The sequence below is a fragment of the Euprymna scolopes genome, chromosome 26 (assembly GCF_053919585.1).
Source record: "Euprymna scolopes isolate OS-2025 chromosome 26, ASM5391958v1, whole genome shotgun sequence".
In the NCBI taxonomy this organism is placed as follows: Eukaryota; Metazoa; Mollusca; class Cephalopoda; order Sepiida; family Sepiolidae; genus Euprymna; species Euprymna scolopes.
This window is the reverse complement of record NC_136507.1, coordinates 41,201,424-41,227,792: the sequence shown is the minus strand read 5'-3', so window position 1 is coordinate 41,227,792 and position 26,369 is coordinate 41,201,424. Positions and strand designations below refer to the sequence as shown.

Here is a 26,369-nt window from a genome sequence, read left to right as displayed (position 1 = left end):
TTTCTATAGAAAGAAAAACAAAACAACAGAATAAGTTAAAACTGTTAAGCATATTTTACCGTGCTCCTCCAGATATAAAACTCTTCAGAGATGGTTTACGTCACCAGTATTTAAGAACATCTCAAACCATAAAAATTCACCAGACAATTCGAAGTAAAGAAGAACACTCGTAAAAACATGATATGAATTCATTTTAATGGCGGAAAAATTTGAATTGCATTTTTCAGCGAATAACTCTGACATTAACGGCTAACAAGAATTCTAAAAGTCAGAATAAATAAACAGAAGAAAAAAGAAAATAAGGTCTTTAATGTCAATAATAATTAAAGCTTATTACCGCGTTGGTACATCGCTGGCCTAATGGATATATTCCTGACTATGGAATCGGATACGTCTTGTTCAAATCTTATTGACTTTATTCCATTTATTTCTAATATTTGGATCCTTCAGACTATTTTTCTAATCTTGGATGTTATTCTCACAACGTTTTGACCGATGTAACGTCCGATCTTTTTTTTTTTACACTTCTCAGCCCAAACAAGGCATATTGCCACTTCGACATGAAGGGCTCTTATTGGAATCATGTCTGCAGGGGATTATGTGAGCAGTTGAACCGTGAAATGTCTGTTTGCGTTACATTTAAACATCTGAATGTTAGTACAGTCAGAGAAGCAACACGCCGGAAGGGAATTCAATTTCTAGCAAGAAGAAACTAAATAAAGCACTTTTTAAAAATGTGTTTTCATGTAATACTTTTGCAGATTTTTTTATAACTAATGTAAAGCAAACTTTTTTGTGAGTTTTTCTTTCTAAATACTTTTTTCCTGTGGGGGGGACTGCGCAACCGTTTTTTATTTTTAAATTAAATTAAGACAGCCATGATATTCCTTTATGAATTAGGTAAGCTTTTGTGCGGTCACATTAGACGATGTTAAAGTGGGATGAGAAGAGACACCGAATGTAGAAGAAACTTCGCCAACCCAACGGGGTAGCTTGCCGATATATGCTTTAATCTGGAGACATAAACTCGAAAAGATAACTGTCGAGAAGCTCTCGGCTGGTCCCCTCGACCCCCCCATATTTTCCCCAAAGATCGTCTGCTCGTTTGCCGCGCATTGATCGGTGTTTTAACGTCAGCTTACAATGAAACCCGAGCGCATAATGTCACGTTCCGAGTAAAGCCGAGAGGACAGCGAGTTACGTCTGGTTGAGATTTTGCACAAGTACCAATAAATGATGTAGAGACGAAATGATGTACTTTAAATTAAAAAAACAAAAACAAAAAAAAAACAAACAAAAAACAACACAGGCTAATTCTGATGACTTCAAAAGATTATTACTCAGGACAGTATAAAGAGATGCGTGCAGAAGAGTAGACTTTGATGGTATGGTCACATCGAAATAATGGATGATAGTTCAGGCGCCAGTAGATGTAAAACAGTTGAAGTAACAATTCAGTTCGATGAAATAAGCCAAAAGGAAACATGGAAGGAAGTGATAAAAATATATCCGAGGGAATGGAGATAAATAAACACCTGGCCAGGTATAGCTTGCTTCGGAAGTAAATGTTTAAAGCCATTCAACACATGCTAGTATGTAAACTTGAGGTTAAACTGATGATGATGATGATGATGATGATGATGATGATGATGATGATGATGGAAATAAAATTCCAACTGAAGAAGACCAGAGGGTTCATCTGCCGACATGCAAAATACAGATTAACATTGCCGAGGAAAAAAGAAAAACAAACAATACAAATAATTATAATACTTAATAAACAATTCAGAAAAAAAAAGCTGTCTTTCTCCGAACGTTGACGTCATCAAGATTGGTTTCACAAACGCAACTAAACGTGAAACTTCTTTTTTATTCTTTAAATAATGACAGTAACTTTTGGGTTTTATGAGATTTTCTGACAGACAGAAGTGAGTAATAAAAACAAATATATATATATATATATATATATATATATATATATATATATATATATATATAAAGACAAACAATAAAAAAGTACTCGATTCAAAGAACAATAAAGACTGACCTATTTTGTATGGCGCAGTGTTTCGTCTCTGTCAACAGCGTTTGTTTAATGTCATATGTTAAGTAGTGCATCACTGTCAGTTCAATACTACGGATTGAACTGATTGCGCATGCCCGTGTATACTGGAGTCGATGCAAAGAGTAAAAACAAAATGGCCGCCCGTGGAGAAAATACTTCGTTTAGTTATACTATTGAAAGAATAGTTCTTTTTGTGCATCTTTCGCGTGATTATTTAGATGTTTGTTTAGATGTTCACTTCAGGGTGTTTTCGTGTCAGTTCTGACGACTGAATTACTCTGTGACGTCACGAGATCATTTTTTTTTAATTTTTTACGAATATCCCAAAGATTTTGAGTTCTATATTACTTGTACTATTCAGACTATTCGCCGTAGATAAAATATCACCTTGTGTTCAATAATTGTATACGTTTTAAATAATTCTCAAAACAAGTCGATATTTCGTAAAACGGACAAAACGGATCACGTTTAATGTTACACAGACACGAGTTTTAGAAATTCTAGACAGATCCGCCATTTTGAAAATTTCTATTTAATGAACGCATTTGTTGGCAACCGGAAGTGCTCGAGTTACCAATTTAGCGGCGTCTAATGTACGTCAGTTGAAACATGGCTAGCCTTGTTGGTTGAATATTAAAATGTTTTATTACGTTTTTATTTCCATTATCGCACATTTCGGCGAAACACTTTGCTGTCTTGTGAGCGAACGTGATCGCCTAAAATAAAATTGAATGATTGCTTCTTCGTCAGAAATACTGGAACCGTTTAGACGTAATCCCACCGCCTCAAAAGAATAAACGTGAAATACGAAACCAATTTCAGAATTAAGACTGTAGTCACAAGTGTCAAAAACAAATGACAGAAACCGAGTCAACGGCACCGTTTAGTATTTTTTGTTACTTGAGAGTCACCATTTATCAAGTCCCGAACGCCACTTGAGGATAAGCGTTAGGAGTTAATTTATATAAAGTGGTAGTCTGGTAATAGTTAATGGTGTAAATTGGGTAGAATTTGATTATTTATTGGACGGCTCAACAAGAATTTGTTTACATTAGATTTGAAGACTACCATGTTGTATTTTACTTGGAAGCAGCTCAGCGGAACAGTGTTCCACAGATGGGCAGTTCTTGGGACAAGCTTTGTTTGTGGTATCTGCGTTTACATTTTCTATTTGATTTTGCTTCAATCATATTTATGCTCGAATTCTCCTTTTGCTCGCTGCTGGGAAAATATTGAATATTAAATTGGGTAGAATTTGTATTATTTATGCGGACGTCTTAAAAGGAACTTGTTTAGTTGAAACATATATGTTTGTTACAATCATTTAAGTAGCTTTTGAGTGTGTACCTCATGGTAAATCTTTTTTTTTTTTACACAGTGATCACAACTTATCAAGGCCCAGAAGCCACTCAAGGATAAGGGTTATTGCAAGTACATTACGTTAGTATGGAGATTTGATGAAGTGTTTACTTAAGGGGGCGGTTCATTAGGAATTTGTTAACATTGGACTTGAAGACATCCAAGTTGTAGTCCGGTGGGAAGCAGGCAGACATAACAGAGTTCCACAGGCGTGCAGTTCTAAGAAATAAGCTTTGTTCATGGAATCCGCGTTTTGATTTAGGCACAGATATAGAGTGGGGGAAATTTTTCACAGTGGATTCAGCTAGACGGGTGTTTTTCGTGAAAGATTGGCGAGGGGGGACCAGAGATTGGAGTTCAGACGAGCATCTACCATGGAAATAACGATAAAATAAGGACAGGCTCGCAACGTCTCTTCTGTGGGAGAGGGGTTGCAGGGTAGAGAAAAGGGCATCCCCCTACTAAGCCACGAAGTCTATTTTGTACTCTGTCAAGGCAGGATAGGCTGTTTTTAGCAGCTCCTGCCCAGATATGGCAACAGTATTCCATCCTTGGACGTATTTGGCTTTTATATAGATAGAGAATTGCATCAGTAGTGAGATATCTTCTGGAGCGGTAGAAATCATTTACAAAAATACCAGAATCGAGTGAAGAAAGATTAGTAACGAGGAAAGGAAGCTATCGGGAAGAAGCGAGACCATTCCAATACATGTAAACATTTTATTTGGATTTCATCTTGAGTGTCACTTTTACAAAATTTTTATCGATATAACGTCCGGCCATTGTTCAGGTGTATCTTGTCGAATTCGGGAATACTTCTGTCGAACTCGGAAATTTGGACGAAATTTCCAACAGAAGCCTTTGTTTACTTCATTGGGTAGTATGCATTTGTTCTATTAGCCATTACTGGATAGAGATCCTAAGATAATTCGTAATTGCATTTTTCGTTCGTTTACACTGAGAATTGTATCTTCAATATTCAGGAGATTATCACTTTTACAATTGATTTTCCCACGTATTCTAACGACAGCACAACGGATCCTTCCACAGAGAGTTCTTGTATGAATTTTGGGAACCTTAAACCTATTTGTATTTCTAGCTGTAAATATCACTTTTGATTATTAATTATTAATACTCTCTCTCTCTCTATATATATATATATAGATTATTATTATTATTATTATTATTATTATTATTATTATTATTATTATTATTACTGTATATATTATCTATTACTTAATAATTAACGGTTCCCATGTCATGTTAGATTCTATACTATGAAGAATCAAACAAGTTTGCCACAGAAATAGCAAGAAAGAGCCGGCAGAAATATACCGAGACCTTCCAAAGGATGAACCTTAAAGAATGGGACCAACATCAGCGTGCAAAGTATTTATTTTGGGGGATACTTTTTCAGGAATACGTAGACAAAGAAGGTTCCTTGGTCTGGCTCAAAAGGGGAGCCTTCCACCACAATCAGGAAGGGGTTATAATAGTTGCTCAAGACCAGGGACCAATGCATTCAGGAAGATGCCAGGTATTAGTAATGACAACAAATGCAGGTTCTGCCAAACAGAATTAGAAAATGTGACTCATCTGATATCAAGTTGCAAGGTTCTTTTGGGGGACGGCTACTATACAGCGAGACATGATAGAGTATGTAAGTACCTCTACTGGACCATCTCTAAAAAATTAAGCATCCAGTGTAACAGCAAGTCCTGGGAACATCAACATGAAAGAACAGTTGGAAATGATTTATATACCATACATTACGACCATGTAATTCCTACAGCCACCTACCTTGAAAATGCTGCCGTGAAACCTGACATAGTTATATGGAATAAGTCAGAGAGAGTTGCAACCTTGATTGAAGTGAGTGTCCCTAATGATGGAGGTTTGAACAGAGCCGAAAGAGAGAAACAGACCAAATTCCAAGGTCTCATGTATGATATGAAAAGAAACTGGAATCTTAAGGAGATATCGATCATACCAGTTATTATAGGTGCTACAGGGCTTATGAAGAAGAACTTGAAGTCCTACCTAACTAATATTCCTGGTGAACAAATTGCAAAAGCGATCCAGACAATTGCGCTTAAGGGAACCACGAGGATACTAAAAAGAGCTCTCGGTTGGTTTCAATAAAAAGCATGGCAATGTTGGCAGCTGGTTTGGCTGCCCCATACCCAGCATTACAATCTTCAAAGGAAGAAAATGATAAAAATGGTTTACTTTGTAATTAGTTGTCAAGCATTATATATGCTCCTTCATTGAGTCGTTCTTCCTTTTTATATAATTTTTACTTCATCCCATAATAGTAGATGGTTTCCCTTTTCCCTTCAGACATGTTAAGCAATACCCGATTTTTCAATTTCTCTACATATACGGCTTTTCGATATTCTTTTAACCCTACTTTTAGTGGATGACATGTCTAACTTGTACAGTTTTACACAAGCAAATAAATGGTCCCTGTTCGAAAGTCCATCCAAATTCCAGAGTTTAACTGAAACATTCCAGAATTCGCACGATACACATGAAGAAGCTCGGAGGTCGCATTGAATTTCCACATTAACATTTGTCATTCTTAGCCATGATTTTTCTGTACGAAGTTGCCTTTCACAAGCTATTTCTGTGTTGTTAAACTAAGGCCATCTGTTAATTCGACACACACAAAAGGGGGACATCATACCTACAAAAAGCAAAATAAGATGCCAAGTAAAGATCAGCTGAACCTTTCTTTAAAAGAAACCCAACCATTGCTTAATGAAAATATTAGCTTGTGGGAGGGAATAACAATATATCTGATTGGTTAGCTAGCTAGACTAAAACATAACGTTGTAAAAATGACACTCAAGATGAGAAAAGTAGTCCAATGAAGCCCAATAATACGAATAACGAATCCTCATCTAAAAAACATCCAGGACTGTAACATGTAAATATTTTTATTCGTTTTACTTTAAAATGGAAATCGATCGATATTGTGGCTATCGAAACACAAATAGTTGCAATCATTTGCATTGATCTTCTTTGCAAACAGAAAGTCGTTTGCGAAAGAAAGACATTCTAAAGACGCTAAAGAAATACAGGGTCCAAATTTAGCTCAGGTAAAATAAATTTGATCGTGTCCAAATTTAGGTACCGTATTTTATTCTGCGTAATTTTTTGTCCTTTTTTTTACTTATTTTGTTCTGTTTTTTTTTTTTTTTTTTTTTTTTTTTTTGTATGGTGACTGCGAATCTGTTGTGTTCGTTCTTTAACCGATGAGACATCTTGAATTATTCGTTTTTTTTGCGGCGTTTCAAACAGCTGCCGCATCTTTAGAGATCGCAGCCAACTCGACGGACATTTTGTAAAGAACGGATAAAAGTAATTAATCAAAACAGTCACTAAACCAATGCTAGCAAGATCATGCATTACCCAGGTGTAACTTTCTATAGACCTATGTTATACTTAGGCACAACGAACTAAGCATTATGGCATTTTTCCATTAATGGTTAATAAGGATTATTTATGACTAGTCACCACAATACCACATTTGCTCTAACCTTTTCTCGGAAACTACTGAGCCGATCTAGCTGAAATGTTGTATGAGCCTTTGTTAAGATAAGGTGCATCAAACTCCAGATTATGGTATCTGTTTGATGTAAAGTTACTGATTAATAATGCTTTGAATTTAATATAAAAAAAATGAACACAAATTTAATTATATTCAAAGATATCAACTCAAAGCACTCATTCTAAGTCAATGGACTATAACTTTTGACAGTTTTCAATGAGCTAAATAATACTTCGACCAGCAACAACTGTCACTTCCAGCACTGATGATTGCGAAAGCATGAAACACTAGTGTAGTGTCTGTAGGTGTAAAACTTATTCATAATTTGCAATCATATATGCTAGCAGGACCTGTGGAAATTCCACAGCGGATTCTTTCATATGTAATATATTGATGTTGGCATTCTGTGAATGTTAAATGTAAATGGAGATGCCCGGATATTGTAACCCTTTTGTTAAAATTACAAAAGTATTTATCTAAGCTAGCAGGGACGCACAGCGTAGCCCGGTCGTAAAATACGCTTGAATATAATATTTTATTCATGCATATTTCGTGTATCTTATTATAGAGTTAATTGTCTATCGCTTCTGATATATTATGAAGTTGTGATTTAAACAAAAATATATCCATATGACTTTGATGGATTAGCTTGAATCGAAACTGAAACCAAAGTTACGCATCTAAAACCAAGCTCCTATCTTTACACCATCAACGCTCTGATCCCTATCTGGCATCAATTGAAATGGATGGCTGTCGTCTTGGGGAGACTCCATGTTTTGACAAGCTTTTGGGTTTTACCTTTACTCCTGATCTGAAATGGAACACGTACATCAGGTATGTTGCCAAGGTCGCTGGGAGGATGGTGAGATCCTTCTACTGCTCCAGAAGATATCTCACTACTGATGCAATTCTCTATCTATATAAAAGCCGAGTACGTCCAAGAATGGAGCACTGCTACCACATCTAGGCAGGAGTTGCTAAAAACAGTCTATCGTGCCTTGAAAGAGTAAAAATAGACTTCGTTGCTTAGTGGGGGATGTCCTTTTCTCTTCCCTGCAGCCTCTCTCCAACAGAAGAGACGTTGCGAGCCTGTCTTTGTGTTATCGTTGTTTTCAGTGCAGGTGCTCGTCTAAGCTCCAATCTCTGGCCCCTCCTCGCCAAACTTTCACGAAAAACACCCGTCTGGCTGAAACCACTGTCATTAATTTCCCCCACTTTTTATCTGTGCCTAAATCCAAGCGTAGATTCCATGAGCAGAGCTTCTTTCTTAGATGTGTACGCCTTTTGAACTCTTTACCGATTGCCTGTTTCCCACCTGACTACAACTTTGATGTCTTCAAGTTCAACATAAACAAATTCTTGACAAACCGCCTCCATAAGTAAGACACTATGTCGAATCTTCAATGCTGAGGATTACTACGATACGATCCAATACTGTACACGCAATAACCCTTATCCCCGAGTGGCTTCCGGGCCTTGATAAGTGGTGACCTCCATGTCAAAAGAATATATATATATATATATATATATATATATATATATATATATATATATATATATAACTTGAGTTCCTTCAGCTATAAGCGAAACCGAAACCAAAAATTATGAAGAATTCTTAGTAAAATTATAGATGACTTGAGTGCCATTAGCTATAATCGAAACCAAAACTAAAGCTTATCAAGAATTCTTGGTAAAATTATTCCTTACAAGGAATGGAAGGTCATAACAATTAAACGACAATCATTCGGAAGAAAAAGATGTAAGCGTAACACACAAAATAAGACACGCTATCGTATTAATATATATATATATATATATATATATATATATATATATATATATATAGTAAATTGTGCAAATATACATGGAAATTAAGCTACAGAGAACATTCAGCGTTTCATCTGACGAATTCTCACGAGAATGAAACGCGGAATATTTTGTGTAGCTTAATTGCCGTATATATTTTCATAACTTACTACCTAGCTCTATTTATACATTGAGCACTGTTGAAGTAAATACTGTAAATTTACGCATAAAGTTATAGCTTGGTATATTATTTTTTGTTATTAAATAAAGTAGTTATATATATATATAATTATTATATATATATATATACTAGCAAAATTACCCGTCGTTGACTGGGTTCAAAAACAGCCTACAGAAAATGGACTCTGATTTATGAAAGTATGACAGGTTATGAAAAGGAAGGGTTGTAAAAAGATAGCTTCGAATTTGGGGGTATCAAAACCAAAGCAAAATATGATGAAAGTAAAAATAAAATAGATAAACCCCATAATTTATTATACCGTACCTGTTCACACTGAAACACTTATTACAATATTCTGTGGATCTATATTAAAAAATCTTGTTAAACTTTGTGACATATTTCCATTCTATGGAGGTCAGGCGCGAACGAATACCCCATAATTTTATTATACCATATTTCTTCAAACTGAAACATAATTATCAAAGTATACTTACGCAGATAAATATGAAAAGTCTTTATTAAATTTTGTGCCTATTTCCATTCTATGGAGGCCAGGCATGAACGCAGACCCCACAATTTTATTATACCAACCCTATTTAAGTTAAAATATATCAATGTATTCTTATGTACATCTATATAAAAAAAAACTTGTAAACGTTTTTTTTTATTTTTAAATTTTTAATTTCCATACTTTGTGGACCAGACGCGAACGCAAACCCCACAATTTTGATGAAACACTGTTCTGCCAGATCAAACATACCCATTCCTGTGTCTCGATACATCTTCTATCATTATATGTAATCAGTTTTTTTAAAATAGTCCACCATATAGGAGCCTATTCGTGACCAGACACACACACACACACACACACACACACACACACACACACACACACACACACACACACACACACACACACACACACACACACACACATACCCACACACACACATTCAGCTTTATATTATAGATATATATATGAGGAGGATTTTGTAATTTGCTTAAAGCATTGTGGAAAGAGCTATAACAATACAATTTGTGGGAACAGTTTATGCAGTAAAGAATGGTGACAATATTGTAAAGAACGTTAATAATTTTTAATTAAACATTTTATTAACAAATATAGTATATATAAGATGGTAGGTAGATGCGTGATTTTCCTCAAATTTTCGAGAATATCGAAAATATACCGACAGGCACGTTATTATTACTATTTTTGAGTCGTTTTCTGAGCATTTTCTTTGCATTTTATGTCAAAGGAATCTTAAAAGCTAATCTTGCTGTAAAGTCGCTCTGGCAAAATTGATGAAGACGCGTTTTTCAGTAGAAATCTACATTAGTTTAACACAAGTTATGTTTTACTGATATTAATTGACTCAGAATAAATGTCAACATATTTACAACGTTTAATATTTCATTTTCATAACGTTGCATCTATACAAAACAAGCTGCTAATTGGATGAAAGTTGGGTGACATCTAGGAGTCAAAGGTGACTACGAAAATGAAATCGACATTCCTGATGAAGAAGGCGGACGAGCACAATATAGTAAGGTGTAGTGTGACAAGCAATCAGTGTGCCTATGTATCTGTTTTTTTTTCTCGATCGCACTCATTAAAGTAGACAATCTTTTTATTTTGGAGGAAGTGTATAACGTCAACACGGATGTATAATTGTTTGTACAGGTCTCCATTGGTAACGATGTCTCAATCGGTTTTTATTTTTAAAAATGTTTTTATGTTTTTTAAATAAAATTATGAAAAAACGTTCATGCACATGGGATATTTTGAATAGCTTAGGCCTACAGATTGAACGAGGTATTATGGTGAGTGAAAAACTAGCTTAGGGAATACAAACATTAGATGATCCCCATCCCCGCCACTCCCACCGGCTCTTATTCTCCTCCATACCTTTTTGGCTTCATACCACATCATTTTAAGAGCACCCTCTCATTCTAACCCTAACCCTAAACCTAACCCTTACCCCTCTCATTCTTTATATAAATTTTAATAAAGTATTGTATAAAAATAAAGTCCTTAGTCAAAAAACAAAAACAAAAAAAACCCAGTGTTTTTAAAAAAAAAAAATTCACATGCATTCGTCTACTAATTAAAACAATGTTAATATACTTACCTTCGAGCACCATCAAGCCGACTTCAGTAGCCACGACTAGCTTGTCGCCTATTAGATAAAAATAAATAAAAATTAACTTAGAAATGTTTAATTTAGCGGGGTTTTTACATCGAAAAAAATATTATAGTTAAAAAAAATAACAAAACAGTTAAACATTAAATAAAAAAAACGTGTTTATAGTAGAATTGTTATATAGAATTTTTTTTTTAAAGCCAAAGACAATTCGGAGAAAGACCGGAATTATGAAAGTAAAGAAAGAAAAACAAACAAATGTAGACGGTTGTGCTTGAGTAGAGGAGTGTCTAACCTTTGTTCGTCTATCTTTCCTCACCTCAATGTATAATTATTTATAACCAAGTTGCTGAAGAATGAAGCCCCTTGTCCGCATAACAACAACAACAACAACAACAACAACAACAACAACAACAATAATAATAATAATAACAACGATAACAATAGCAATAACAGTAATAATAATAATAATAATAAATTATACATAATAATAATAACGATAACAATAGCAATAACAGTAATAATAATAATAATAATAAATTATACAATATTGTATAAAATAAAGGAAAAATAATATATATATATATATATATATATACATATATATATATGTATATATATATACAATAATATATATATATATATATATATATATATATATATATATATATATATATAACCAAAGCTTAAAATAGAAATAATAAAATAAATAAATAAATAAGTAAAATAAAATTACCCCCAACTGACCCTGCCCTGTTTCTGCAGTCCATTCGCGTTCTTTTCCGCCATCTGTAATCCACTTTTGTCTTTTAAAAAAGAGAGGTCCATTTCTCTCGAAATTAATCAAAGTTCCATACCACCCACGGACTTTACATACACCGGACATACCAGCAACTTTGTTATAAATAATTATACATTGAGGTGAGGAAAGATAGACGAATAAAGGCTAGACACTCCTCTTCTCAAGCACAACCGTCTACATTTGTTTGTTTTACTTTCTTTACTTTCATAATTCCGGTCTTTCCCGCATTGTCTTTGGCTTAAAAAAAATCTATATATTTCTTTACCAACAATGCTTCAAGCAAACTACTACCTACTCATATTAGAATTTTTGTTTTCCATGTATGCTCCTTGAGATGAATAGAGAGCATAAAAACGATGTTAATTTATATTTTTTAATTTTCTTTTTCAATATTATAAATGCAAAAGTCCTATTTTGCTTGCACTGTTCAGATTTGTATCTGCATCGTCTTAATCTGTATCGTCTTAATCTGTATCGTCTTATTCTATATCATCTTAATCTGTATAGTTTTAATTTGTATCGTTTTAATCTGTATCGTCTTAATCTGTATCGTTTTAATTTGTATCGTTTTAATCTGTATAGTTTTAATTTGTATCGTTTTAATCTGTATCGTCTTAATCTGTATCGTTTTAATTTGTATTGTTTTAATCTATATCGTTTTAATCTATATCGTTTTAATCTATATCGTCTTAATCTGTATAGTTTTAATTTGTATCGTTTTAATCTGTATCGTCTTAATCTGTATCGTTTTAATTTGTATCGTTTTAATCTATATCGTCTTAATCTGTATAGTTTTAATTTGTATCGTCTTAATCTGTATAGTTTTAATTTGTATCGTCTTAATCTGTATCGTCTTAATCTGTATCGTTTTAATCTATATCGTTTTAATCTATATCGTCTTAATCTGTATAGTTTTAATTTGTATCGTCTTAATCTGTATAGTTTTAATTTGTATCGTCTTAATCTGTATCGTCTTAATCTGTATCGTTTTAATCTATATCGTTTTAATCTATATCGTTTTAATCTGTATAGTTTTAATTTGTATCGTCTTAATCTGTATCGTCTTAATCTGTATCGTTTTAATTTGTATCGTTTTAATCTATATCGCCTTAATCTGTATCGTTTTAATCTGTATCGTCTTAATCTGTATCGTTTTAATTTGTATCGTTTTAATCTGTATCGTCTTAATCTGTATCGTTTTAATTTGTATCGTTTTAATCTATATCGTCTTAATCTGTATAGTTTTAATTTGTATCGTTTTAATCTGTATCGTCTTAATCTGTATAGTTTTAATTTGTATCGTTTTAATCTGTATCGTCTTAATCTGTATCGTTTTAGTTTGTATCGTTTTAATCTATATCGTCTTAATCTGTATAGTTTTAATTTGTATCGTCTTAATCTGTATCGTTTTAATCTGTATCGTCTTAATCTGTATCGTTTTAATCTGTATCGTTTTAATCTGTATCGTCTTAATCTGTATCGTCTTAATCTGTATCGTCTTAATCTGTATCGGCTTAATGTGTATCGTCTTAATCCATATAGTCTTAATCTATATCGTCTTAATCTGTATCGTCTTAATCTGTATTGTCTTAATCTGTATCGTTTTAATCTGTATCGTCTTAATCTGTATCGTTTTAATCTGTATCGTTTAATCTGTATCGTCTTAATCTATATAGTTTTAATCTATATCGTCTTAATCTGTATCGTCTTAATCTGTATCGTTTTAATCTATATCGTCTTAATCTGTATCGTCTTAATCTATATCGTCTTAATCTGTATAGTTTTAATCTGTATCGTCTTAATCTGTATTGTCTTAATCTGTATCGTCTTAATCTTTATCGTCTTAATCTGTATAGTTTTAATTTGTATCGTCTTAATCTGTATAGTTTTAATTTGTATCGTTTTAATCTGTATCGTCTTAATCTGTATCGTCTTAATTTGTATCGTCTTAATCTGTATCGTTTTAATCTGTATCATCTTAATCTGTATCGTTTTAATCTGTATCGTTTTAATCTGTTTCGTCTTAATCTGTATCGTTTTAATTTGTATCGTCTTAATCTATATCGTCTTAATCTGTATCGTTTTAATTTGTATCGTTTTAATCTGTATCGTCTTAATCTGTATCGTCTTAATCTGTATCGTCTTAATCTGTATCGTTTTAATCTGTATCGTTTTAATCTATATCGTCTTAATCTGTATCGTCTTAATCTGTATCGTCTTAATCTGTATCGTTTTAATCTATATCGTCTTAATCTGTATCGTCTTAATCTGTATCGTCTTAATCTGTATCGTCTTAATCTATATCGTCTTAATCTGTATCGTCTTAATCTGTATCGTCTTAATCTGTATCGTTTTAATCTGTATCGTCTTAATCTGTATCGTCTTCATCTGTATCGTTTTAATCTGTATCGTCTTAATCTATATAGTCTTAATCAATATCGTCTAAATCTGTATCGTCTTAATCTGTATCGTTTTAATCTGTATCGTTTTAATCTGTATCGTCTTAATCTAGATAGTCTTAATCTGTATCGTCTTAATCTATATAGTCTTAATCTATATCATCTTAATCTGTATCGTTTTAATCTGTATCGTCTTAATCTGTATCGTTTTAATCTATATAGTCTTAATCTGTATCGTTTTAATTTGTATCGTTTTAATCTGTATCGTCTTAATCTATATAGTCTTAATCTATATCGTCTTAATCTGTATCGTCTTAATCTGTATCGTCTTAATCTGTATCGTTTTAATCTATATAGTCTTAATCTGTATCGTCTTAATCTGTATCGTCTTAATCTGTATCGTTTTAATCTGTATCATTTTAATCTATATCGTCTTAATCTGTATCGTCTTAATCTGTATCGTTTTAATCTATATCGTTTTAATCTGTATCGTCTTAATCTGTATCGTTTTAATCTATATCGTCTTAATCTATATCGTTTTAATCTGTAACGTCTTAATCTGTATCCTCTTAATCTGTATCGCCTTAATCTGTATATTCTTAATCTGTATAGTTTTAATTTGTATCGTCTTAATCTGTATAGTTTTAATTTGTATCGTTTTAATCTGTATCGTCTTAATCTGTATCATCTTAATCTGTATCGTTTTAATCTGTATCGTTTTAATCTGTTTCGTCTTAATCTGTATCGTTTTAATTTGTATCGTCTTAATCTGTATCGTCTTAATCTGTATCGTCTTAATCTGTATCGTCTTAATCTGTATCGTTTTAATCTGTATCGTTTTAATCTATATCGTCTTAATCTGTATCGTCTTAATCTGTATCGTTTTAATCTATATCGTCTTAATCTGTATCGTCTTAATCTGTATCGTCTTAATCTGTATCGTCTTAATCTATATCGTCTTAATCTGTATCGTCTTAATCTGTATCGTCTTAATCTGTATCGTTTTAATCTGTATCGTCTTAATCTGTATCGTCTTAATCTGTATCGTTTTAATTTGTATCGTCTTAATCTATATCGTCTTAATCTGTATCGTTTTAATTTGTATCGTTTTAATCTGTATCGTCTTAATCTGTATCGTCTTAATCTGTATCGTCTTAATCTGTATCGTTTTAATCTGTATCGTTTTAATCTATATCGTCTTAATCTGTATCGTCTTAATCTGTATCGTCATAATCTGTATCGTTTTAATCTATATCGTCTTAATCTGTATCGTCTTAATCTGTATCGTCTTAATCTGTATCGTCTTAATCTATATCGTCTTAATCTGTATCGTCTTAATCTGTATCGTCTTAATCTGTATCGTTTTAATCTGTATCGTCTTAATCTGTATCGTCTTCATCTGTATCGTTTTAATCTGTATCGTCTTAATCTATATAGTCTTAATCAATATCGTCTAAATCTGTATCGTCTTAATCTGTATCGTTTTAATCTGTATCGTTTTAATCTGTATCGTCTTAATCTAGATAGTCTTAATCTGTATCGTCTTAATCTATATAGTCTTAATCTATATCATCTTAATCTGTATCGTTTTAATCTGTATCGTCTTAATCTGTATCGTTTTAATCTATATAGTCTTAATCTGTATCGTTTTTATTTGTATCGTTTTAATCTGTATCGTCTTAATCTATATAGTCTTAATCTATATCGTCTTAATCTGTATCGTCTTAATCTGTATCGTCTTAATCTGTATCGTTTTAATCTATATAGTCTTAATCTGTATCGTCTTAATCTGTATCGTCTTAATCTGTATCGTTTTAATCTGTATCGTTTTAATCTATATCGTCTTAATCTGTATCGTCTTAATCTGTATCGTTTTAATCTGTATCGTCTTAATCTGTATCGTCATAATCTGTATCGTTTTAATCTATATCGTCTTAATCTGTATCGTCTTAATCTGTATCGTCTTAATCTGTATCGTCTTAATCTATATCGTCTTAATCTGTATCGTCTTAATCTGTATCGTCTTAATCTGTATCGTTTTAATCTGTATCGTCTTAATCTGTATCGTCTTCATCTGTATCGTTTTAATCTGTATCGTCTTAATCTATATAGTCTTAATCAATATCGTCTAAATCTGTATCGTCTTAATCTGTATCGTTTTAATCTGTATCGTTTTAATCTGTATCGTCTTAATCTAGATAGTCTTAATCTGTATCGTCTTAATCTATATAGTCTTAATCTATATCATCTTAATCTGTATCGTTTTAATCTGTATCGTCTTAATCTGTATCGTTTTAATCTATATAGTCTTAATCTGTATCGTTTTTATTTGTATCGTTTTAATCTGTATCGTCTTAATCTATATAGTCTTAATCTATATCGTCTTAATCTGTATCGTCTTAATCTGTATCGTCTTAATCTGTATCGTTTTAATCTATATAGTCTTAATCTGTATCGTCTTAATCTGTATCGTCTTAATCTGTATCGTTTTAATCTGTATCGTTTTAATCTATATCGTCTTAATCTGTATCGTCTTAATCTGTATCGTTTTAATCTATATCGTTTTAATCTGTATCGTCTTAATCTGTATCGTTTTAATCTATATCGTCTTAATCTATATCGTTTTAATCTGTAACGTCTTAATCTGTATCCTCTTAATCTGTATCGCCTTAATCTGTATATTCTTAATCTGTATAGTTTTAATTTGTATCGTCTTAATCTGTATAGTTTTAATTTGTATCGTTTTAATCTGTATCGTCTTAATCTGTATCATCTTAATCTGTATCGTTTTAATCTGTATCGTTTTAATCTGTTTCGTCTTAATCTGTATCGTTTTAATTTGTATCGTCTTAATCTGTATCGTCTTAATCTGTATCGTCTTAATCTGTATCGTCTTAATCTGTATCGTTTTAATCTGTATCGTTTTAATCTATATCGTTTTAATCTGTATCGTCTTAATCTGTATCGTCTTAATCTGTATCGTTTTAATCTATATCGTCTTAATCTGTATCGTCTTAATCTGTATCGTCTTAATCTGTATCGTCTTAATCTATATCGTCTTAATCTGTATCGTCTTAATCTGTATCGTCTTAATCTGTATCGTTTTAATCTGTATCGTCTTAATCTGTATCGTCTTCATCTGTATCGTTTTAATCTGTATCGTCTTCATCTGTATCGTTTTAATCTGTATCGTCTTAATCTATATAGTCTTAATCTATATCGTCTAAATCTGTATCGTCTTAATCTGTATCGTTTTAATCTGTATCGTTTTAATCTGTATCGTCTTAATCTAGATAGTCTTAATCTGTATCGTCTTAATCTATATAGTCTTAATCTATATCGTCTTAATCTGTATCGTTTTAATCTGTATCGGCTTAATCTGTATCGTTTTAATCTATATAGTCTTAATCTGTATCGTTTTAATTTGTATCGTTTTAATCTGTATCGTCTTAATCTATATAGTCTTAATCTATATCGTCTTAATCTGTATCGTCTTAATCTGTATCGTCTTAATCTGTATCGTTTTAATCTATATAGTCTTAATCTGTATCGTCTTAATCTGTATCGTCTTAATCTGTATCGTCTTAATCTGTATCGTTTTAATCTGTATCGTTTTAATCTATATCGTCTTAATCTGTATCGTCTTAATCTGTATCGTTTTAATCTATATCGTTTTAATCTGTATCGTCTTAATCTGTATCGTTTTAATCTGTATCGTCTTAATCTAGATAGTCTTAATCTATATCGTCTTAATCTGTATCGTTTTAATCTGTATCGTCTTAATCTGTATCGTTTTAATCTATATAGTCTTAATCTGTATCGTTTTAATCTGTATCGTTTTAATCTGTATCGTCTTAATCTATATAGTCTTAATCTATATCGTCTTAATCTGTATCGTCTTAATCTGTATCGTCTTAATCTGTATCGTTTTAATCTATATAGTCTTAATCTGTATCGTCTTAATCTGTATCGTCTTAATCTGTATCGTCTTAATCTGTATCGTTTTAATCTGTATCGTTTTAATCTATATCGTCTTAATCTGTATCGTCTTAATCTGTATCGTTTTAATCTATATCGTTTTAATCTGTATCGTCTTAATCTGTATCGTTTTAATCTATATCGTCTTAATCTATATCGTTTTAATCTGTATCGTCTTAATCTGTATCCTCTTAATCTGTATCGTCTTAATCTGTATCGTCTTAATCTGTATCGTCTTAATCTAAATAGTCTTAATCTGTATCGTCTTAATCTATATAGTCTTAATCTATATCGTCTTAATCTGTATCGTCTTAATCTGTATCGTTTTAATCTATATAGTCTTAATCTGTATCGTCTTAATCTGTATCGTCTTAATCTGTATCGTCTTAATCTATATCGTCTTAATCTGTATCGTCTTAATCTGTATCGTCTTAATCTGCATCGTTTTAATCTATATCGTCTTAATCTGTATCGTCTTAATCTGTATCGTCTTAATCTGTATCGTTTTAATCTATATAGTCTTAATCTGTATCGTCTTAATCTGTATCGTCTTAATCTGTATCGTTTTAATCTGTATCGTCTTAATCTGTATCGTTTTAATCTATATAGTCTTAATCTGTATCGTCTTAATCTGTATCGTCTTAATCTGTATCGTCTTAATCTGTATCGTTTTAATCTGTATCGTCTTAATCTGTATCGTCTTAATCTGTATCGTCTTTATCTGTATCGTTTTAATTTGTTTCGTCTTAATCTGTATCGTCTTAATCTGTATCGTTTTAATCTATATCGTCTTAATCTATATCGTCTTAATCTGTATCGTCTTAATCTGTATCGTCTTAATCTGTATCGTCTTAATCTATATCGTTTTAATCTTTATCGTCTTAATCTGTGTATATATATATATATTTAAATCTTTATCATCTTAATCTGCATCTATATATATACATCTTAATCTGTATCGTCTTAATCTTTATCGTCTTAATCCATATCGTCTTAATCTGTATCGTCTTAATCTATATCGTCTTAATCTATATCGTCTTAATCTCCTTTGTTTTGCTGTTATTTTTTGCTTCAATTCTTCCTCTTATTCGTTTTCAACTTTTTCCATCGCTTTGACCTTTTTTTGAAGTTTGTTTGTCTGGGTTTCCAGCTTCACTTCTCATCCATGTTTTGTTGGTCCATTTTTCCCTGTTTATTTTTCCTACTTTCAACTTAATACTTACTGGCTTGGCACCTGCATAAATTAAATTATTTAGCTTCGTAATACTATCTGTTGGGATGTATTAGAGGAGCTTGTTCATCTTCGCTATTTCAGTTTTTCATTTCTTCCACTCGGTCCCTTAAAAACATTTCCAATCATTATGGAAGACAAAACTAAATCATGTGCTTATTCTTTCTTATCATCGATAAAAACAGAATAAAGAGACAACACCCAAGCATCGATCACACAGAAAATGCCCAATAATGTCAAGAACGTCACCAGCAATACCATAACTCTAGAAATTTATCAAGAAGATCAGATGAGCATTTAATATAAAAAATATACAAGGTGCTTTCAATGAAGTTTCCAGGCTTTTTGTACAAGCATTTAAAATTATTGTAGATTCTTAAAAAATCAGTATGTTATTTCTATACATCTTATAAAATGAATGGCCAAATTTTATGATTTCCGGTTCAAATGAACAGCTACAGCAAGAATTGGAATACACCCTACTAAAGTCTAATTGTCACAGTTGGTGAATTTAAAAAAATGCAATCTGGACGTGAGGATACTTTAGAATAACAATGTGCAATAAAATTCTGTTTTAAATTTGAAAAATTGCCAGAGAAACGCATGGAATGCTTCGGATTGCTTTTAGACTATCTTGAATGAATCTAACATCATTTTTAGAGTGGCATAAGAGATTCAAGGAAGGCAGAGAGTCTGTTAGTGATGATGAGAAGTGTAGGAAGATTAAGGAAATCAGAACACAAGACTGATTAGCCATATAAAGAATTTCCTGGATAAGAACCCTCGTGTGTCTATAGCGACAATAAGTGCATAGTTTGATGTCAGTGTGGGAACTGTACCCACAATCATTCGCGAAGAACTGAATAGATGGAAATTTGCGCGAAGTTTGTCACAAGTGTGCCTAGAGAAGATCAGAAAGAAAGACGTTGTCATGAAGCAGGAAGACGCTCGAACTGATCAATTCAGATCCCACAGTCTAGGCCTTGCCTCCTCTGCCGTTATGAGACAATTAAGGAGATTAAAGAGGCCGTGAAGAGGGTTATTGACACGCTAACACAAGAGAATTTCCATGGGGTCTTTCATAAGTTGCTGGAACGGTACAACAAGTGCATTGCAGCTGGAGGAGATTACTTTGAAGGAGGTTATAGTTTCATGTGTGTACTTTCAATAAAAGTGTTCTTGCGAAAAAATCTAGTGACTTATTCAAGGTATATCGTGATTCGTATTTCTTATCACTAATGAGTCGGGCTATGACAACAGCATATTCTTTTCATTGGTTTGTCTCTCGAGTGTGTATCATTTGATATCTTATATACTTTTATATAGAGTGATGTGGTTCTCGGTTGATTAACTGTGTCTAACTGTGTCGCATATATACTCGAGAGTCAAAACAATGAAAAGAATATTCTGTTGTCATAACCTTAATAATGAGCGTAACCTGCATTTAAACGCAAGTATAGTTGCCATCGCCAAATTGAATTTGTCGATCGTGCAATACGACTTATTTTAGAACTTTCTTTGCAAAGTGATTCGCGATTGTTCAGAATTTGATTATTATCTCACGTTGTGCAAACGTTTTGAACGCAGATTGTTATCAGCTGAAGAATGAGGGCCATCAATTTGAAGTCGAAAAGGAAATTGTCTACAAGGGGGTCAGGCGCGAAAAATGTATAAGAGCGAATTTGATGAAATCGAAAGAACTCCTAACAATGGGTACCCATTCGTAAAAAGCAGTTCACACGATTTAAATATATATATACACACTAGCTGGCCCACGGCATTGCCCGGTCGTACAATACGCTTAAATATGATATTTTTAGTTATGCAGATTGCGTATGTATTATTATAGAATCGATCCTCTATTGAATATTGTTACAATTATTCGAGTTCTTTCACGTGACTTATTTTTTACAAACACACACAAACACGTGCGCGAACACACACACACACACACACACACACACACACACACACGCACACGCACACACACACACACATATATTATATTATATACACCATGCGTTGACACACCGGTTCTCATTAGATCACCGAAGTTAAGCACCGTTAAGCCTGGTTAGTATCAGATGGGTGAACATTTTGGAATTCTAGGCGCTGTATGTGCTCTCCGCTTATCTCGGCATTTGTTTCCAGTCGCGTTGTACATATACTTCACTTGCCACTGGTATTTAACAATGTCGACTCAGGAGAGGTGTGGTTGGCGATTCCGCACCTCCTGCAACTAAAATTTCACGCGCGGGCACCCCTGCGTGGGTATCGATAGTCTGTCAAAGGGTTAAGGAGTCTGTTACACACACACACACACACACACACACACATATATATATATATATATATATATATATATATATATATATATATATATATATATATATATAAATCAGCTAAACACTCGGCGTTGCCCGGTCGTGCAATACGCTTAAACATGATATTTTAATTTATGCTGATTGCGTACGTATTATCATGAAATTAATCCTCTATTGGTTATTATGTATTACGAGAAATAATTTGCTCGGTGGACTAATTCGCAAAAACATAAATAAATAAATAAATAAAAATAAAGAAAAGAAAGAAAAGAAAAAATATAAACAACATTTTTTTTTATCAAATTCCGCCCGATAGGTAATTTGCGGCAATATATTTATAAGTTTCTACTGTTATGATATAGGGAGTATGATCATAAGGGGGCGGTCTGAGATTAGGGTGACAATGACTATGAGTGCGTATAACTTGATGCAGAAGTTTAAGTATTCATATTGATGTCAAAGTGGGGGAGTAAGCAAACCATTACTACTTATGAGAGTGGTAAAAATATATCAAATTATAGTAGGGTAATTATAAATGATATATATATATATATATTCTGTCAATTATTATATCTTAATTATTAATATATTTTCTGTTTTGTTATGATATACCACACTAATTATTGTTTCACTTGAATTATTCTTTACACACACATACACACACATACACACACACATATATGTATATAGGGGTTGGACAAAAGCTAGGGAAACACCTTATGATTTTTGCATCAATTAATAACTGTTTTAAATTACAATTGAAAAATTACCAAACTGTTAGCTTTATGTATTGTTTGCATTGATCGGACTACTGTTCTCATCTTGAGTGTTATTTTCACAACGTTTCGATTGATGTAAACTTCGACCTTCTTCAGGTGTATTTTGTCGAACTCGGAGTGTTTTTGTCTAACTCGGGAATTTGAACGGAATTTCGAGCGGAACCTTTTATTTACTTCACGGGGATAGCATGTTCTTGTTCCGTCAGCCATGATTGGATAAAGTCTTAAGTAATTCGCAATTCTTGTTCCGTCAGCCATGACTGGATAGAGGTCCTAAGTAATTTTTGATACAATTGCGAATTACTTAGGACCTCTATCCAGTCATGGTTGACAGAACAAGAATTGCGAATTACTTAAGACTTTATCCAATCATGGCTGACAGAACAAGAGCATGCTATCCCCGTGAAGTAAATAAAGGATTCCGCTCGAAATTCCGTTCAAATTCCCGAGTTCGACAGAAATATTCCCGAGTTCGACAAAATACACCTAAAGATGATCGGAGGTTACATCGATCGAAACGTTGTGAAAATGACACTCAAGATGAGAACAATAGTCCGATGAATCCAAATAATACGAATAACCAATCCTCATCTCAAAAATTCACAAACGTTATGTTTGTTTCATGTTTTGAGCCAGTGTTTCTGGCGTGTTTCCAGAAATGCCGTCGATAGGAAAAGATGTGCTGGTGCAACACTTTTTTCACACCTCCATTTCAACACTGGTTTTATAAAGATAAGTCAATTGCATTAAATTATTTGTTTTAAGTGGTAAAGAATATGATACTTATTTAGAATTACATTTGATTAAAATACAAAAATACAGAAAAATCCTTATGCGGTCAATGTTGACAAAAAACTGAAAAAGAGAGCACATGGTTTTTGGTTCAACGAGTAAGATTTCTTATGTCCATTAGAATCACAATGATTAATGACTAATCGAAATGTGTGTAGCTTAATCATGTTAAGTCCTCGATATGACCTAAAACTATATCCGATGGTGAGGTCCCAACTTGCGGGCTTTGGGGAGTGTGGCGCCACCCTTTAATTGCCATTGCTCCCAGGTCCACTCTGACCCGAAGTGGTAGTGCCTGTTAGGGTCCCAACTATGGGTTAAATAGAAACCGACTTACAAAACAAATACACTATTTAAAACTTGTTCTTCCAAATCACTGGATTCGCCATTAAATAACCCGAAAAGGGTTGACATGCCGTAAAACAAACACAAACAAACAATTAATCATGTTAAGCTAGTTATTCTCAAAATGAAAATTTTATCTAGTTTACTTAGCAACTAAGAAAAGAGAGTTGAAATTGAACCTTAGTTTGACTGTCGGCAGCTTCTGATAATGGGGGAAGAATTGCGGTTTTCAGTGTCAGAATCTATCCGACTAACGACATATCATTTGTGAATTTTTTGACCCTGAAGTATTACCGTACTTTGGGGTAATTGCGCCCCTTCCCCCCCAAAAAAAAAACAACTAAAAAAGTGCTCTTTATATATGTGGTTGCCAAAAGAACACTTTTAGCTAGTATAACTTCCTTATATTCATTGTTTTTTTTACTTTTGGATTCCTTTAATCGAGAACTATACATACATACATACATACATACATAAATACATACATACATACATACATACATACATACATACATATATACACGAAGAAATTAATGTTTTTAGCCAATTTTTCGATATTTGTCGTCCGAAGGGTCGAGCTTCAAAGCAATACCGATATCGTAAAAATATATATACATGATTTATACTTGCGCAATATTTGCGTAAAAAGATTATTGTAAAAACAAACCATATTTCTGTATATATTTATGTATGCGAATATATATATGTTTAAAAAATTTGCCTACCAAACTCCTCTATCAGATTTTGGTCTACAAACATTAAAATTTATATATATATATATATATATATATATATAGATAGAGAGATAGAGAGAGAGAGAGAGAGAGAGAGAGAGTATTTGAATTTCGCGAAACTTTATATTTGGGGTTTAGCTGGTGAAAATCGGTGCAAAAGTGTGAAAATTAAAAGAATGGAATTTTCTAGGTGAACATCGAACGATGGCATTACGAATATGCATGCATAACGTAATAGCTATTTCGTCCTTTTTAATTTTTAGCCTTGCGGTATACGCGTCTTCATAGCTCAGGCATTAACCTTAAAGGAAAAGTAAATCGTAAACTAAACGTTTTGGTTTCGATTCTCGGTGATGGCGCAGGAGTCACTTTTTTTTTAAAAAGTTTTTTTTTTTTAAATTTTTTTTATTTTAAATCATTACTATATATTAGGCCAGTATAATATAATAATAAATACGAAATCATCAATGCATTCATCAAAATATTTTTAAGCGTATTTTACGACCGGGCAATGCCGGCGACTTGCTAGTATATATATATATATATATATATATATATATATATATATATATATATATATATAGTTTATTATAGAAACATTATTGGTTACTTATTTGCATATGTGTTTCGGTAGAGTCACTATTTAAAGAGACCAACTATACATATTGGGTCCTAAATAACAATAAAAAAATAATTCGTTAGTAAATATGAAAACTGCCATAATTGAAAATATCATATTTAAGCGTATTTTCCTAATTAATAATAAAACGTAAATTTCTCAAATCTTCAAAATCAGATGATGATCTGATTAACTCTCTTCATTTGATAAGGCCCGAAAGGGTTGAAATGATTTTACAATAATGATAAGTTTTAAAATTTTACATCTAAAAATCACAATATGTTCATTGCTACAAAAAAAAAAAAAATCATACTAGAATTGTCCGCAAAAACCTTTCACGTAACAGATATATTCCTATATTCCTTACCTAAGTTCATTAACATAAGCGTAGAAAGAGACAGACATATGCACAAATCACCGTTAAGCCAACAATTGCGGAATTGTGTATTTTTTAAACCGATTATAAAAAAATATCGATCTATTTAATCGCCACCAATTTTCAGACTTACCCCATGAGTCAGCGCATGTCACGTGGTGAGGAAATTCGCTGTAATAAAGCTGTGGTTCCCATGGCTACAAAACAAAAAAGAGATAATAATGTTAACGACATCGTTTAAAATATGAGGTTTCTGAAATTTTGAGATGAGGTTTGATTATTCGTATTATTGAGATTCATCGGACTACTGTTCTCATATTAAGTGTGATCTTTACAACGTTTTGTTCGATGTAACCTCCGAACTCAAGAATTTGGACAAATGCTGGGAGACAATCGATTACTAAGTCGACCTAGTATAGAATTTAATGCGGTAAATAATACGGATAATATTCTCCTGGAGGTTGAAGATCCAATTCTCAGTGTGAGCGACCGAAACATACAAATGCAAATTACTAAGAACATCTATCCAGTCATGAACAAGGACATGCTAACCTTGTAAAGTAAATAAAGGGTTCCTTTCGAAATTTCGTCCAAGTTCCCGAGTTCGACAGAAACATTCCTGAGTTACGCAAGATACACCTGAAGAAGGCCGGACGTTACATCGAGCGAAACGTTGCGAAAATCACGATGAGAACAGTAGCCTGATAAATCCCCAAAAAGGGAAGGTTTAAAAATTCTTTTGTTTCTTTTCATGTTTTATTTTTATATAAAGATAGAGATATGGAATATAGAAAAGTGGGCGTGGCTAAAATGAAATCTAATATATAAACCGCTATATGTCTGTTTGTCCGTGAGTCTGTCTTCATACTGTTGCCATATCTG

General features: G+C 32.7%; 1 protein-coding gene across 7 annotated transcripts in view; it reads right to left on the bottom strand.

Moving 5' to 3' along the window:
• Positions 1-26,369, bottom strand: part of LOC145247988 (GTPase-activating Rap/Ran-GAP domain-like protein 3) — a 513,715-nt gene that overhangs the window by 100,226 nt on the left and 387,120 nt on the right. For all 7 annotated transcript variants that reach the window (XR_013863317.1, XM_080109655.1, XM_080109653.1 and 4 more), the window contains exons 17-18: positions 25,621-25,684; positions 11,097-11,144 (exon numbers count right to left, since the gene is read on the bottom strand). Coding sequence is in view for 6 of the 7 variants with exons in the window: in XM_080109655.1 (XP_079965781.1) it covers positions 11,097-11,144; positions 25,621-25,684 (112 nt within the window). In the remaining variant the exon portion in view is untranslated. The remainder of the gene's footprint in view (positions 1-11,096; positions 11,145-25,620; positions 25,685-26,369) is intronic.